This window comes from Carcharodon carcharias, chromosome 3 (genome assembly GCF_017639515.1).
Source record: "Carcharodon carcharias isolate sCarCar2 chromosome 3, sCarCar2.pri, whole genome shotgun sequence".
Classification (NCBI taxonomy): domain Eukaryota; kingdom Metazoa; phylum Chordata; class Chondrichthyes; order Lamniformes; family Lamnidae; genus Carcharodon; species Carcharodon carcharias.
In genome coordinates, this window is record NC_054469.1 from 66,942,079 (window position 1) to 66,957,913 (window position 15,835).

Genomic DNA, 15,835 nt, shown 5'->3' on the forward strand with positions numbered 1-15,835 from the left:
TTGATGGACCCTGCCGATGTGTTTGAAGGCAGGGGGAGGGGCTCTTAAAATGCAATTCATGGCCTGCCCACCCCCGACCTGTTTCCCAGTTAGGGTGAGCAGTGGAGGGTCAGGAGGCCCACTCGCTCTTGAACCTATTAAGAACCTTAAGTAGCCAATTAATGACCACTTAATGGCCTCATCCCGCCCCTGCCACTATTTTACCTATGGCAGAGGTAGGCCCAAGCCAAGTGGGTAGACGTTACTGCACAGGCTGGTGTCAGGCAGGAAGGGGGGCAGGGAACCTCCTTTGATGAATGTCCCCCTGTGCCCATTGGCGACATCTCCCCTTAAGGTCAAATCCTTCCATTTAACCCTCCATCCTGGCGCCTCAAATCCAGCACCCAACTGCCCTCAATCAGCCAGGCCCTGCTGATACCTCAGATTTAATCTGGCAGTCTAAGCTCCATAACCTCTTCTTCAGGGCTGCCTATAGTCTCAGAAGTGGCCACCACTTGAATCTGGCACTGCTGGGACTACAGAGCTTTCGGCCAATCAGATTGGCCAGCAGCTCTCTAAGGAGGGATTTGCTCCCCAGATGGGGGTTGGAAGTCTTACCTTAAAGGAATTAACACCACTCCGATATGACCTTAAGGGGAGGTGTCTCTGATGGGCACCGGGGACCCCAACCAAAGGAGGTTCCCTGCTGCCCCCCGCCCCCCCCTCCTGCCTGACACCAGCCTACACAGTAAAAGCTATCCACTTGGTCTGGGCCTACCTCTGCCATAGGTAAAATAGTGGCAGGGGTGGGATGAGGCACTTAAATGTCATTAATTGGCCATGTAAGGGTCTTAATAGGTCCAAGAGCAAATAGGCCTGCTGAGCCTCCACTGCTCACCCTAAAATGGGAAAAAGGTCAAGAGTGGGCGGGAAGGCAATGGGCAGGCTATGGACCGTGGACTGCATTTTAAGAGCCCCCCTGCCGCACCCCCCCTCCCCCAGCATTCAAACAATCCGACGGAGTCCATCAAACCCAGCCCTTGGTTTTAAATGGATGTCAGGAGAAAGAATGCTGAAGGGGAGTGTGGGTACATTCAAGATTGGCTGTGGAGCAGTTGGCTTTTGAATGGACATGTTCTTGGCCGACCTTTCAGTCGGGGAGATGGAGGGTGTTGTTGGGAACACAGCACCTTATAAAACCATGCTGTTAGCTCTGATATCCCTTGCAAGTTTGTAACTCTTTCGAGTACAAACACGTTTCCATCTGTTCCTATTCAGATGAAGTTACATTGTTTGCCATTGTAAGATTTGAACTCTTGATCTTGGGGATACAAGCCCAGTACCATAACCACTTGGCTATTTAGGCCAAGCATTCTTGCAAGTTTGTATCCGTAATCTTTCTTTTCACCTCATTATTCTCTTTGTTTCTTTTTATTGCTTTTTATAGTGCCCCCAGTTTACTGGATTTTCACTTGTCCTTGCTTTTGTGGAAACCTCTTTATACTGTCACCTCATTTGATGACCGTTTTTGTTTAACTACAAAAATGGAGTACATGCCTTTTAATGGCTTGTATAGGTTTTGAATCAAAATTTGCTTTGCTTGAATTTAAAGCCTTGATTAGTGACTCTTGTTTCTTCTGCTCAAATCTATTAACAAATTTAACCATATTATGGGCAGTGTTTGCAAGAAGCTCCCTTACCAACAGATTGTTGACTGATTCTGGTTCATTATTCATCATATCCATTATGGCCTGTTCTGTTGTCAGTTCTAAAACACATTGTTCTGGAAAACTACCTGGAATGCACTCTGGAAATTTACTGCCTTCACAATTTGAGTTGTTTTGTTTCTTCCAGTCTTGTAAAAATTAAAAACTCTCATTATAATCACTTTTATAGCCCAAAGTTACTGGTTCAGTTACATTTTCCTCATTGATTACAATCTGTTTTCTAGAATCTGAATTGTGTTGTTGTTAGAATGTGCTTTCGTTTTGTACCTTCACGCACTTTTAAAATTTAGTCCAGAATTTGAAATTGTTGCAAATCTAAGACACAATTTTTAGATTTCCATGTAATATTAAGGCCATTAACAAGATAATAAAAAGAAATTTTTTGCTGCCCATCCACCCTAATGGTTGGCAGGCAGGCGAAAAGGCTAAGCGGCCTTTGCACTTTTTAGGAAGGCTCATCAACAGATGGGATGATGTTTCCTAAAGCTAATAAAAATAAAATAAAAATTTTAAAATTGAATTAATAACATGTCCTTGCTCATGTGACATGAGGGGACATGTTTTATAATGTTCTTCATTCCCTTTTTTTAAAAATTCTTCATCTCCTTGAGACAGCTCTGTGCCTCAGGGAGATTATCAAACACGCACTCGCGTGTACACATGAAATTCAGGCTCGCCTTAGTCGCCCTCCAACCCCCCCTCCACACAGGTAGCACTGAGCACTGCCGTTCGCGTTTCATGCTGGGCAGGCCTTAATTGGCCCGCCAGCATGAAATCGCCTTCCGGCCTTGATCGCGGGCGGTGGTTGGCTTCTCGACCGCTCCCGCCCGCCCCTGCCAAGCCCCTCCCACAAGAGCTAAATTCTGACCTATGTTTTAAGAGGAGCCAATTTAACTAGGCTTCCTTGAGTCAAAGAATAAATTTATTAGTCACTAAAAGCCCGAGGAAAGAAATAATACAAACTCAACATACATACAGATTAGAAATGAGAAGTTGAGTCCAAAAATAAAAATTAAATAAGATATACGAATCGGTCTTTTGTTTGTCCGTGAGGAGTAGATGGCGAAACATTGCAGTCGTTAAGTTGGGTGATTCCAATAGAGCTGACTTCAGCAGTTGAGCAGTTGGTTTGGAGACACTAGGATCTGCAAGTTAACTGAAGTGCTATTTGCTTCTTGACTGTGTTTTGCTGACTTGTGACTTTACTGCAGCAAAAGAGAGAGACTTTTTTTACGGGCAAGCTGCAAGGATGCCTAGCTGATATTCTTTAGCTGTGACCTTCACAGCACACGCTAGCACACCAGAACTAGAACACCAGAACTGGCACATCAGAACTAGAACACCAGAACTAGAACACACAGACCGGGTTTGCAGCTGGCTTTTTAACACCTTTTCTTGTGTATTCCTGGAAGGGAAAAATAAACATGCCCTTCACCCATTCTGGGTGATCTTTCAACTCAGATCATGTCCATGTTCTGAGATATAACTCAACAGGAGATGGTTTCTGTTGAGATGTTAATCAGGCTCCATTGACCCCGCAACCACAGAGATTATAGTTCAGTCTGTTGCATTGCATCTCTCCCTCTCAAGTGTCTCTATCTGAAGTAGGCCTTGACATCTTTTAGGTGCGGCCTTCCATGTTTTCTGGACGATCAAGTGAAACCACTTGGAATTTCCCGGCAAATAGTTACTTTACATTTTCAGCCAGCTTTTGCTTGTAGGCTCTTTTTTAAAAACACATGTCTTCTTCAAAAAATTCAGTATGCCCATAAGTAATTTGGCTGTGATCCACTGTCTTGACACCAAGCAAGCATTGTGACACCTATTGTTGTATGGATAACATTCATAACCGAACAAGAGAAGAGTAATAAAAGTAATGGGCTGCATCTTCCGGTCGGTAAGCAGGGCGTGAGGCCCACACGCTGACACATAAAATATCTCAGGGTGACGTCGGGCATACATCCCGATGTCACCCCATGTCATTTTGGCTGCGCGTCCACTGAACTGTCAAAGGCCGATTAAGGCCATTAAAAAATGTAATTAAAATGATTAATGGAACTGCCCGTCCTACCTTAAGGTTGGCGGGCAGGTGAAGAGCCCAGGCAGCCTTTAGAAAAAACATGAAACCTCATCCATGGATGGGATAAGCTTTCATGAGGGTATTAAAATTTTTATAAATATTTAAATAAAAGAAATTGACATGGCCCAGCTCATGTGACAGTGTCACATGAGGGGACATGTCAGGAATTTTTCTTCTGTCCTTCAAAAAATTTTCAGAACTTCAACCCATCCCCCTGAGACAGCACTTTGCGCTCTTTCGTATGCACGCGCAAAAGAGCGCATTCCCGACTCAGGGAATCCCCCCTCCACCCACACAGGGAGCGCACAGCACTTCCAAGCGGACGTCACACTGGGTGGGCCTTAATTGGCCCACCCATGTAAAATGGTGGCGCGCCCCCAATTGGGGGCGCCGATCAGTTACCCACCTGCCCGCCCCCGCTCCCGTACGTTCCCCCACAACAGGGGGAAAATGCTGCCCAATGTGTTTGTGACGTTATTCCTGTTCCAGCATGGGAATGTGTTCAGCTGTTGTGACCACAATTTGACAGTTCAGTTTGTTGATTAGATTTTCCATAACATGATACTTCTTAGAAGTTAATTTTATACTGAATAGAGTGCAGCGTCTGCCTTATCCTGAAGATACATCTAATTCAAACAAATGTATGTTCAGTCAAAGAAGGTGGCAGATATCAATTATGCATTTCTTAGAAAAATTGCTTTCCATTGCCATGGGTACAAGCATGTTCAGCCAGCATAGCTAAGCCTATGTCAATTTTTTTGTAGTTCCTTCTCAGGAAGTGGGCATCATTGGCATGACCAGTAATTGATATCGAGCTATATTTGCCTTTGAGAATGTGGTGGTGGATCACCATTTTAGACCACTGCAGTTCGTGTGGTGAAAGTGCAGCCACAGTACTACTAGGTAGGTTGTTCCAGGATTTTGATCTGGTGTGAATGAAGTAATGGTGATATATGGGGGTGCAGGAGCAGAACGACTTGGTTGTATATATGCTTAGATCATTGAAGGTGGCAGGACAGGTGGAGAGAGCAGTTAATAAAGCATATAATATCCTGGGCTTTCTTAATAGAGACATAGAGTACAAGAGCAGGGAGGTTATGCTGAATTTATAGGACACTCGTTAAACCTCAGCTGGAATATTGTGTACAGTTCTGGGCACCATATTATAGGAAGGATGTGAACACATTGGAGAGAGTGCAGAAGAGGTTTACAAGAATGGTCCCAGGCTTGAGAAACTTCAGCTGTGAGGATAGATTGGAGAGGTTGGGACAGTTCTCCTTGGAGCAAAGGAGGCTGAGAGGAGATTTGATAGAAATGTTTCAAATCATGAGGGGGCTGAACAGAGTAGATAGGGAGAAGCTGTTCTCACTCATAAAATGATCAAGAATGAGATGGCACAGATTTAAAGTGATTTGCAAAAGAGGTAAGTGTGACATGAGCAAAAATTATTGCACACAATGAGTGGCTCGGGTCTGGAATGCACTGCCTGGAAGTGTGGTGGAGGCAGGTTCAATCAAGGCATTCAAGAGGACATCAGATGATTATTTGAATAGAAACAATATGCAAAGGTATGGGGAAGAGGCAGGACGATGGCACTAGGTCATGTCATAACGCTAATTTGGAGAGCTGGTGCAGACATGATGGGTCAAATGGCCTCCTTCTGTGCCGTTAAGATTCTGTGATTCTGTGATATGCTGAGTGGTGTGTGACATTGAAGAGAAACTGGAAGTAATGATGTTTCCATACACCTGCTGCTTGTCTTTCTAGCTTTGGGAGGTCACAGGTTTTGGAGATGCTATGTAAGAAGTCTTGGTGAGTAGCTATAGTGTGTCTTGTATATAGTACACATATGCAGTACAGCAATGGCGGACTGTGTGATGTTTAAGACAATGGGGGGGTTGCCAGTTAAGTGAACTGCTTTGTTCTGGATAGTGTTAAACAACTTGAAAATTGGAGGAATTGCACCTTTTCAGGCATGGGGAGAGTTCCATCCTGCTCCTTATTTGTGCTTTGTAGTTGGTAGAAAGATGCTGGGGAGTTGGGAGATGAGCCATTTGTCACAAAGTCTCCAGCTCTGAATGCTTACATGGACTTACATGCCCGGGACCAAAACTGTGCTGCAAATTTAATTGGAGTGTGCAGGTTTCCAGATCCCAGACTTTTAAATACTTAGAAGGTCTCAAATTTGGTAGGCATTCACCACTGAAACCTTTTGAACCGTGGAGGTTTATAACTCAGCAGTTTATTCAACCCATGTAGGTCATTTAGCTCATAATGTCTGTGCTAGCTCTTCAACCTAAAACTAATCCAACTTCTCCCTATAGTCCTGTACTTCCCTCTGCTTCAGTATTTATCCAGCTTTCCCTCAAAAGCTGGAATGAATTCTGCCTCAACCACTTTTTGAGGCAAGTAACAGTCTGTAACATCCAACTGCACAAAATGTCTCTGAACCTCTCTTCTCACTCACTGTTGATCAAGTTATTTTTTCTCTTTTTTTATTTGTTCAGGACTGTGGACAACTCTGGCAAAGCCAGCATTTATTGCCCATCCCTAACTGTCCTTGAGAAAGTGGTCATGAGCTGCCACCATGGACCACTGCACTCCATGTGGTGTAGGTACACCCACAGTGCTGTTAGGAAGGGAGTTCCAAGACTTTTACCAGCAACAGTTAAGGATATAGTTCCAAGTCAGATGGTGTGTAACTTGGAGGGGAAATTGCAGGTGGTGGTGTTTTTGTGCATCTGCTGCCCTTGTCCTTCTAGGTGGTGGAGGTCGCAGGTATGAAGGGTGCTGTCAAAGAAGCCTTGGTGAGTTGCTGCAGTGTATTTTGTAGATGCTGCCACAATGCACCGGTGATGAAGGGAGAGAATGCTTCAGGTGGCTGATGAGGTGCCCGATCAAGCAGGCTGCTTTGTCCAGCTTTTGGAACTAATTTCCCCACCAGAAGAGATGGTCTTCCCTTTTTAGCCTATCAGACTGTTGGGAGAATACCAGAGGTCATGAGCACTGTAGCATACCTCTGAAGGAGATTGATGCATGTAACGTAATATCATTTACAAAAAAAGTTAAGTTGTTTGGAGGCAGTACTGAATATAAAGGAGCTACAGAACCTTCGGGAACACTTGAGTTAATGGCAAAAAGACTAGAAGTTGGGCAAATAACTCCAGGAAGTACATTGATTTGAAAAGCAACTAAATAGACATGAATGTAGCTTTGGTTGGAGGGCATATGATAGTAAATCATTTTGAAACGCACTGAAAATCTTTACAGTTGTCCAAAGCAGTACCCGATTATTGACCAAAATGTTCATCAAGTTTCTGATTTGCATAACATAATTCACTAGTAAAATGTCTGTGCTGAAACCCGTAGTGGTAATCATAAATGAGACAAGAACTTTCAAGGCAGTGGCTAATTTGAATTTACCACTCCCTCTTTAGAATGAAGAAATATACAGATATTAACACCTGCAAAGGTACGAGCTATCATGTTTCTTAAAAATAGGTTGCACGCAAGCAAGTTTCAAAAAGCAAAATACCATGGGAACTTTTACATCCTGGATATGGGACCTTGGTTTAGCATGCTGCCTGAAAGACTTTAGGGTGAAGTATTGTTATTGGCAATTTCAGATGAAAAATTTGAGTATTGGGCAATTAATGTTGGTTTTAGAGTGATTCTCCTTTTTCCTCCCGCCCCACCTCATAAGCACGTTGGTCTCAATAGAGAATACATCCAGTGACAAAACACTAAATATATATCATGATAAAACTCATGTTCAATTAAAAACCTGTACTATATGTGACGAAATAATGGCTTTGTGATTAATGAATTGTTATATCGATCTTTTGTAGCATATTTTCTGATACCAGCAACAAAAGCTTGAGCTGTGCTTGAAGGTATGTCACTTTTTTTTATTTTTGTGTCTTCAATCTATTATTATTTGGAGGGGAGGGGATGAATGAGGGTGATTAATTCAGTCCATCTATAGACTTGTAAAGTGTTTATCAAAAATACAGACAATATTAAGTTGGATCTGTTGTAATCCAGAGTTAGGAATGAAATAGATATCTATGAAATTATTGATCCCGCAAATATTATTTGTTAGATGTTGGTTAAAAGCATATTGTTAGAGTGTATGACTATTGCTAATATGAGCAAAACTTATCTCATATTAAACTAAAACTGAAGGCTATTAATGTATTTCCAATGACAATAATTGCTGGCCAACATTCTAGATTCATTACTGCATCCCTGTGTCAGAAAATATGAGGAAGAGAAGTGAGGGAGGGAGGGAGAGAGAGAAAGAGAAACAACGGAAGGGGGCTGATAAATGACTCACTCTGTAGGACTGTGACGTGCTGCTGGACAGGACACTATATGCATACAGATGAGTCCCTGATGTTCCCTTCCAACAAAAAAACAGTCATTCAGGATAAGAAAGCATTTCTCAAAGTCATATATGCAACCATCCTAACGTTAATAATGGCCTCTTTTTTTCCTATCAGATCACATTTCCATTAGGCATATCCAGTATTTAACCGGGGAGATCAGTAAAAGAGGTGGTGTGGCTTTACAGCGAGGTCAGTAAGCAATTCCTGCATTAGTCTTTCTAGAAAGCAGCATTCTGCTCATAGTTAGATGCATTTTGTTGTCTTTTGTTGCTTCTCCTTGCTTTTTAGTAAATTAAAATATTTGATCATTTTGAGGTAAGTAATTTTTCCTGTATGCTTACATTTTTCAATAACTATTTATTTTTATAAAAAATGTAATAATCAGCAGAGGGTGATATGATTTATAATTATAAACCTGAGAATCCATATCTGTACATTGATGTATTTTCAATGTAAATGCCTCAAGAATTCAAATCAAATGCTGCATTTGGCCTCCTGCTTGTATAAATGTTGCTGTGAAGCTGTACTGTTTTGTGTCTTGCATTTATTTAGCAATTAATATTTCCATCGCTAACCAGTTTTATGTCAAGTTTAACTTAGAACCTGTTTCAAGAATTATTAGTGAACATGCTGTGCTTCTAGTGTACAAAGAGTGTAATAAAAATTATCTTCTGCTGTGTGTTTTGAAGTTACACTACAGTGGCTGAATTAGAAAGCATTTATCATAAAGTCTGGAGTATAAAGGACACATGTTATGTGCTTGTGATGCTTTAAAGCAAAAAGCACTAGACGATCTAAAAAAAAAGATTGAAAACGTAGCTTCTCAAACTAGTATTTCAGTGCTTACTGACCATTTTCATTATAGCTTTTGTATTCTTGACCCCATCATTCTGAAAAATCGCCTAAATGTAAATTATTTAATGTGCTGTTGCTATTTGTAGAATTTTCTGTGTAAAAGGCTGAGATGGTTTGTTCTAGTCAAGAGGCTTTCATTACAGAGTTGGTTTTGAAGTCAATGAAAGCAGTTTAATAAAAAGCTAGGAGTAATGCCCTCTGTCAAATAGGCTGCAATAGTGAAGTCCAATATGGGATTGGAGATCTATGAAATGCCCGTGGTAAATTTAAAATGAACGTACAAGTAAGATTTTTAAAGAAACGTTCATTTCTTCAGGAAAGTAAAATTCATTTTTTTTCTTTATTCTTTCATGGGAGGTGGGTGTCACCAACAAGACTAACATTTGTTGCCCATCCCTATCCGTCCAGCCCCTTGATGTGGGTCTGGAGTCACATCTAGACTAGAACAGGTAGGGACGGCAGATTTCCTTCCCTAAAGGACATTAGTAAACCTGATGGGTTTTTGCAACAATCAATGATTGTTTCATGGTCACTATTACTGAGGTTAGCTTTATATTCCAGATTTAATTATTTGAATGTAAATTCCACTAGCTGCCATATGGGATTTTCTTATCTGAAATATTATTTTAGATATCCACATCAAAATAAAGTGGTAGGATTCATGCAGGTAATCAAATGTCTAATCTCTAACTGTCTAGTTCAGTGGGTGGAAGGGATTGGAGTGCATCACATCATTAGCAGTTTAGGAGTGTCTGTGTACGAGTGGGGGTAAGTGAGTAGAGTTATAATTCATATAATCTCAAGAAAAAGGAAAAAGCGGAATGTGACTGATCCCTTGTGGAATACATGACCAATCCTTTCTGGTTTTGTGAAGTATAACTTCTGCTTTTGGAGTTACCCTTTTAAAATCCTGTTTTTGGATTTCAGCCAAATTGTAGCTCCTTTTAATTTCAATGTGATTCAAAACGTTTCTCGCAAATATTCTGCCAAATCTGTCATTTATCCTTATGCAAATAATCAAATATATAAATAAGCGAAGCATCTGTGAGATGTTCATGAATTAAAATAATTTTTCTTCTCTCCTCTCCCCCATTATAACAGTTTCTATCTTTCAGCAATGGACTCCATCGCCATCATGAGGAATGCAAAAGATGCTAGTGAGACCTTCTTACCAAATGGCATGAGCAGCTTTAAGGAAGCACCCAAGTCTGCTATAGGGATTTTAGGAAGTGGAGATTTTGCAAAATCATTGGCGATCAGATTTATCAGATCTGGCTACTCTGTTGTAATAGGGAGCAGAAACCCCAAACGAGCTGTTGGGTTCTTCCCTCCTCTTGTTGATATCGTGCATCAGGAAGATGCTGTTATGAAAACCAATCTCATATTTGTTGCTATGCATCGAGAGCACTATACTTCCTTGTGGGACCTCAAGCACTTAATGGTAGGCAAAATCCTTGTGGATGTGAGTAACAATGTGCGAATAAACCAGTACCCAGAAGCCAATGCAGAGTATCTTGCTTCACTATTCCCAGATTCCACGGTGGTAAAAGGCTTTAATGTAATATCTGCCTGGTCGTTGCAATTTGGTCCAAAAGATGGTAACCGACAGGTAGGAATATGCTATATTTGCTGTTTCAAATCAGTCTTAAAAATGTGGTCAGTATCTGACCAATTACTACCTGAATTAACAAATGTGTTACAATGATAAGAATAACCTACTTCTAAATATACTGAGAATTCAGCATTCATCAAACTTGACTTCCTAAATTCAGATATATAGCCCTATTTTGTCATTGAAACTTGTTTTAAATAGATTTTATTCACCTGCGAAATAAATTACCTCAGTGTTTTGTAAAATTGGCTTTAGCCTATAACGTGTCTCAATGTAGGAGTCACTAAAGCATATGTAAGGCAGAGTTGTACAATTTACTGCAGTAAAAGTGCAGTTTGCTTCCCCATCTATTTGACCTGTGGAGCAGTTAGTAATCTTTTCTTCCCTTCTCCACATAACTATAATTAAAATATGATACCCATCTGGCTCACTAATGTGCTTCAGGAGAGGAAATCTGCCATCCTAACCCTGTCTGGCCTCTGTGTAACTCCAGACCCACATCAATGTGGTTGTCTCGTAACTACGCTCTGAAATGGCCTGGCAAGCCACTCAGTTGTAGCCGGCTCAACACCAGGGATGGGCAAAAATTGTTGGCCTTGCCAACGATATTCACCCTCAAGAACTAATTTTAAAAAATTAAAATATTCCAACTACTTTTTTTCTACTTATTATCAAGTAATGAGTTTGCCCTGTGCTGTCATGCTGCACAGTGATGAAACTGGGTCATATATTTTTATCCTTCATATGGTTTGCAGATGCAGAGAACTGTTTTTGATCAGTATTCAGGTTAATAGAATTTGTTGGTATGTATTGCCATGGATGCTGATTCTTGTTGGTAAAATTAAATTATTTTTAGTAATTGATCATTTAGCTAACAGTTCACTTTATTCCATTAGCATAAAAAGTAGCTTTCGATTATCTAGCATCCTTCATATCGTCAGGGTGTTCCAAAGTGCTTCACTGCCAATGATGTAGTGTGAGGTGTCTCAGATTGCGGTAGCCAGTTTGCACTCGGCAAGATCCCACACACAGCAATGCACAAATATTGTGTTTCAATTCTTCTGGTTGAAGAATAGTTATTTGTCAAACTCTGGGAGCCCTGCTTTTTGAATATTGTCATGGGATGTTTTAGGCCCAGCTGACGATACATATGAGGTCTCAATTTACTATCTCATCTGAAACACAGGATTGTCAGCCTGGATTATGTGCTGAAGTCTCTTGGGTGGGGTTTGAACCCCTGACCACCTGATTCAGGCAAGAGTGTTACTACTGAGCTAAGGCTGATGCCGAAAGCAGATAATAAAGGGAGAAATTTTATGTAACCAGTGCGAAAGTCATTTTACTATAAGGCCAAACTGCAAATTGTAAATTTAAAGCTGCATTATTTTGTAAATGGTAAACCTCTAGAGACCAAGTATAAGTAGATAATGTTTCCAATTGATCCTGTATCAGAGCACATTAACAAAGCTTTAATCAATAATAAAATGTATAGTTCTTACTCTGGCATGAATAAAACGCACATTGTTTATTGGATTCAAACCGGCCTTATTCGGGCCCACATTTTATTGGTGTTTTTTAAAAACATTTGTGAACTTGCTGCCTTGATTTATTATAAATTTGTCTAAACCCTTCCATTACAGGCATACACTGAATTACTGTAAGATTTCCTTGAAAATGCATTTGATGTTAATTAAAAACAGCCCTGTACCACTTCTGATCAAGTCACGTGTTTAGTCATAGGTGACAAATTGCCAAGTTGGTCGCAACACTCCTGTTGTCAACAGTGGAAACTTGTGAATGACATTAACTAAAGTTAAGATAACATAATGTACTTAATAACACTATATGGTTCATGTTCCAATGCAGTAACACTTTGAAGGAATGAGATTACATTAATACCCCAAATTTCACTGATGCAATTTTATACCATCTCAACTCCTCAGCCTTTTACTATCCTGTAACATAGTGCAGGCAATATGTTGTCTTGTATGTAATATACATTCAGATATTTGTACTTGTAACTTTGCATTTTCTCTCTTCTTTTCCTGAAGATTACTGGCTTGTATTTTATAGTCAATGGGTACCCTCCAGCACCTCCCCTAAGTTAAAGTTCTTCATGGGCAGAATTTTCCCCCTGTCGGGGGGGAAGATGATGGGCGGGTGTGTGCAGGCACACTTCCGATCAGCACCCCCAATCGGAGGCGCGATGCGATTTTACGTGGGCGGGCCAATTAAGGTCCACCCAGTGTGACGTCCACAGGGAAGCTCCATGCACTCCCTGTGTGGGCGGGGCAGGGGGGCGCGGGAATCCCTAAACACGAGAGCACACGCACGAAAGAGCGCACTCATTTCCCTGAGGCTCAGGGAGATCACCTCTCCTGTCAACAATATTAAAATTAGAAAAAAAATGCCCTTACATGTCCCCTCATGTGACAATGTCACATGACAATGTCACATGAGTTGGGACATGTTCATAATTTCCATAACAACTTTATTAAAATTTTTAAAACCCTACATGAAATCTCATCCCGCCGGTGGATGAGGTTACATGTTTTTTCTGGTTGCCGCCGGGGCTCCTGGCCTGCCCGCCAACTATAAGGTTGGACGGGCAGGTCCACTAATTACTTTAATTGATCTGTCAATGGCCTTAATTAGTGCACAGCTGATTTTGCTGCACTCCCGCCTTCCTGAAAATTTAAATGGGGCGCGGTGATGTCGGGAGTTCCGCCCGAAGTCATCCCACATCATTTTATGCGTTGGCGAGCGGGTCCCGGTCCCTGCTCCCCTTCAGTAAAATCCTGCCCCATGCGTGGGCTTCAATAATGAGTGCCATAGGCACATTACAACATTGCTGTCCTCGTGGCCAGAATTTTCAGCTTGGCTAGCAGGGGCGGAGCTCACTCACCGAAGCGTAAAATGACGTGCCCACCAAACTGCCAAAGGCCTATTAAAGCCATTTAAAAACTAATTAAAGTAATAAACTGAGCTGCCCATCCAACCTCAAAGTCAGCGGGCAGGCAAAGAGCCCAGGCGGCCTTTGCTTTTTTCATGGAACCTCATCCACGGGCGGGATAAGGTTTCATGAAGTGTTTATAAATTGAATAAAAATTTTTATAAAAATTCATTAACATGTCCCAGCTCATGTGACACTTAAAATTTTTTCTTTTCTTTATTTAAAATTTTAAACTAATCTCCCTGAGGCACTTCTGTGCTTCAGGGAGATTTCTGCGCTCTTTCGCACATGTAAAAGACCGCAGGCCCTGACTCAGGACCCGCTCAGCGCTTCCGGGCGCACGTCATGTAGGGCAGGCCTTAATTGGTCCACCCACTTAAAATGGCGGTACGGACCCAATCAGGTTCGCGCCCGCCCCCATACAACCTCCCTGACAGGGGAAAATTCTCACCAATGTCTGCACACATACAAAAAGCGTTAGATAGTGCTCAATGGTGGGAAACCTGCCCTTCCCTGCCACCAGTTCAGAAATGCTGGCATTAATTCCAGGGTCTCTACGGCAATATGAATGAGATCAGCTACTTTAACACAGATCTAGCATCAAACCTGGAATCATTATTATTTTATTGTTCGGTCCCACACTGCATGTGTCTTTACTACTTCTCTTTCAAGTATACAAACTAAACTAAAAAGCATTTTATTTTTTCACACAATATGCATGTTGCAGAAGGCACTTCATAAAAAATAAGATAATGGGGTTAAAGAAGTTGTAAGATAAAAGCAAAATACTGCTGGCAATATGAAATAAAAACAGAAAATTCTGGAAAAACTCAGCAGGTCTGGCAGCATCTGTGGAGGGAGAAACACCATTAACATTTTGAGTCCATATGACTCTTCTTCAGAGCTAAAGAGAAGTAGAAATGTGATGGATTTTATACTGTTGAAGAGGGGGTGGAGCAGATGGAGCAAAATAGAAGTTCCGGGGTAGTTGGGAGCTCAGGAGAGTTTGACAACGATGTCATGGACACAAGACAAATAGAGTGTTAATGGTAATGTTAAAGATTAAAGAAGGTGCTGATATTGGCATAAAGGTAAGATAGCAGAATGTGTTAATAGCAGAACAAGGATCAGCACTCTGTGAAAGCACAACATAGAAACAAGTGACAAGTCGAGTGTGTACACATGGTGGCACATGGCACTGAATGTGGATCTCAGGATGCGGCGGGAACAGCAGTCTGAGGAACATTGTATGTTCCAGAGATGCCTGTAATCCTGGGTGGATTCGAAACATAAGGGATGGAATTTCAGTTGGAATCTATGTGGGGTAATTTGGAGATGGAGAAAGTTGCTGAGGAAGGAAATATGGCTGTGGAAGTGAGTTTTAGTAAACACCTTGTCAAACACCAGGAGGGAAATGGAAAGTAATGAAGGCGAACAGGGTGAAAGAGACAAACGGAAATCTTGGCAGAGAGTGGAGCAGTACTTCTTCAAGGTGGCATTCCTGGAAGAGAAGTGGAGGTGAATTAAGCACTAAGATAAACACAAAATACTGCGGATGCTGGAACTCTGAAATGAAAACAGAAAATGTTGAAAAAGCTCAGCAACAAAAAATGAGTTTTTCCATATGCAGCAAGACCTGGACAACATTCAGGCTTGGCATGATAAGTGGCAAATGACATTCAGGCCACACAAGTGCCAGGCAATGACCATCTTCAACAAGAGAGAATCTAACCATCTCCCTTTGACATTCAATGGCATTACCATCACTGAATCCCCCACTATCAACATCCTGGGGGTTACCATTGACCAAAACTGAACTGGACTAGTCATATAAATACTGTGACTACAAGAGCAGGTCAGAGGCAGGAATCCAGCAGCGAGTAACTCATTTCCTGACTTTCCAAAGTCTCTCCACCATCTACAAGGCGTGTGATGGAACACTCTCCAATTGCCTGGATGCATGTGGCTCCAACAACATTTAAGAAGCTCAACACCGTACAGGGCAAAGCATCACTCCCCCCAGCAACGATATGGCTGAAATGTGTACCATCTACAAGATGCACTGCAGCAGCTCCCTGAGGAGGACCCTGAGGGCCTTGATAGGGTGGGTTTGTAAGAGGATGTCTCCTCTTGTGGGAAAATCTAGAACTAGGGGTCACTGTTTAAAAATAAGGGCTCACCCATTTAAGGTAGAGATGAGAAGAATTTTTTTCACTGATGATCATGAGTCTTTAGAACTCT

The 15,835-nt window shown here is 41.6% G+C and overlaps 1 protein-coding gene across 2 annotated transcripts in view; it reads left to right on the plus strand.

Annotated features, from left to right (window-relative positions):
* Positions 1-15,835, plus strand: part of steap2 (STEAP family member 2, metalloreductase) — a 106,238-nt gene that overhangs the window by 34,899 nt on the left and 55,504 nt on the right. For both annotated transcript variants that reach the window (XM_041185106.1, XM_041185107.1), the window contains 3 exons: positions 7,635-7,679; positions 8,289-8,363; positions 10,131-10,638. In XM_041185106.1, coding sequence (XP_041041040.1) covers positions 10,147-10,638 — 492 coding nt within the window. In that variant the 5' untranslated portion in view covers positions 7,635-7,679; positions 8,289-8,363; positions 10,131-10,146. The remainder of the gene's footprint in view (positions 1-7,634; positions 7,680-8,288; positions 8,364-10,130; positions 10,639-15,835) is intronic.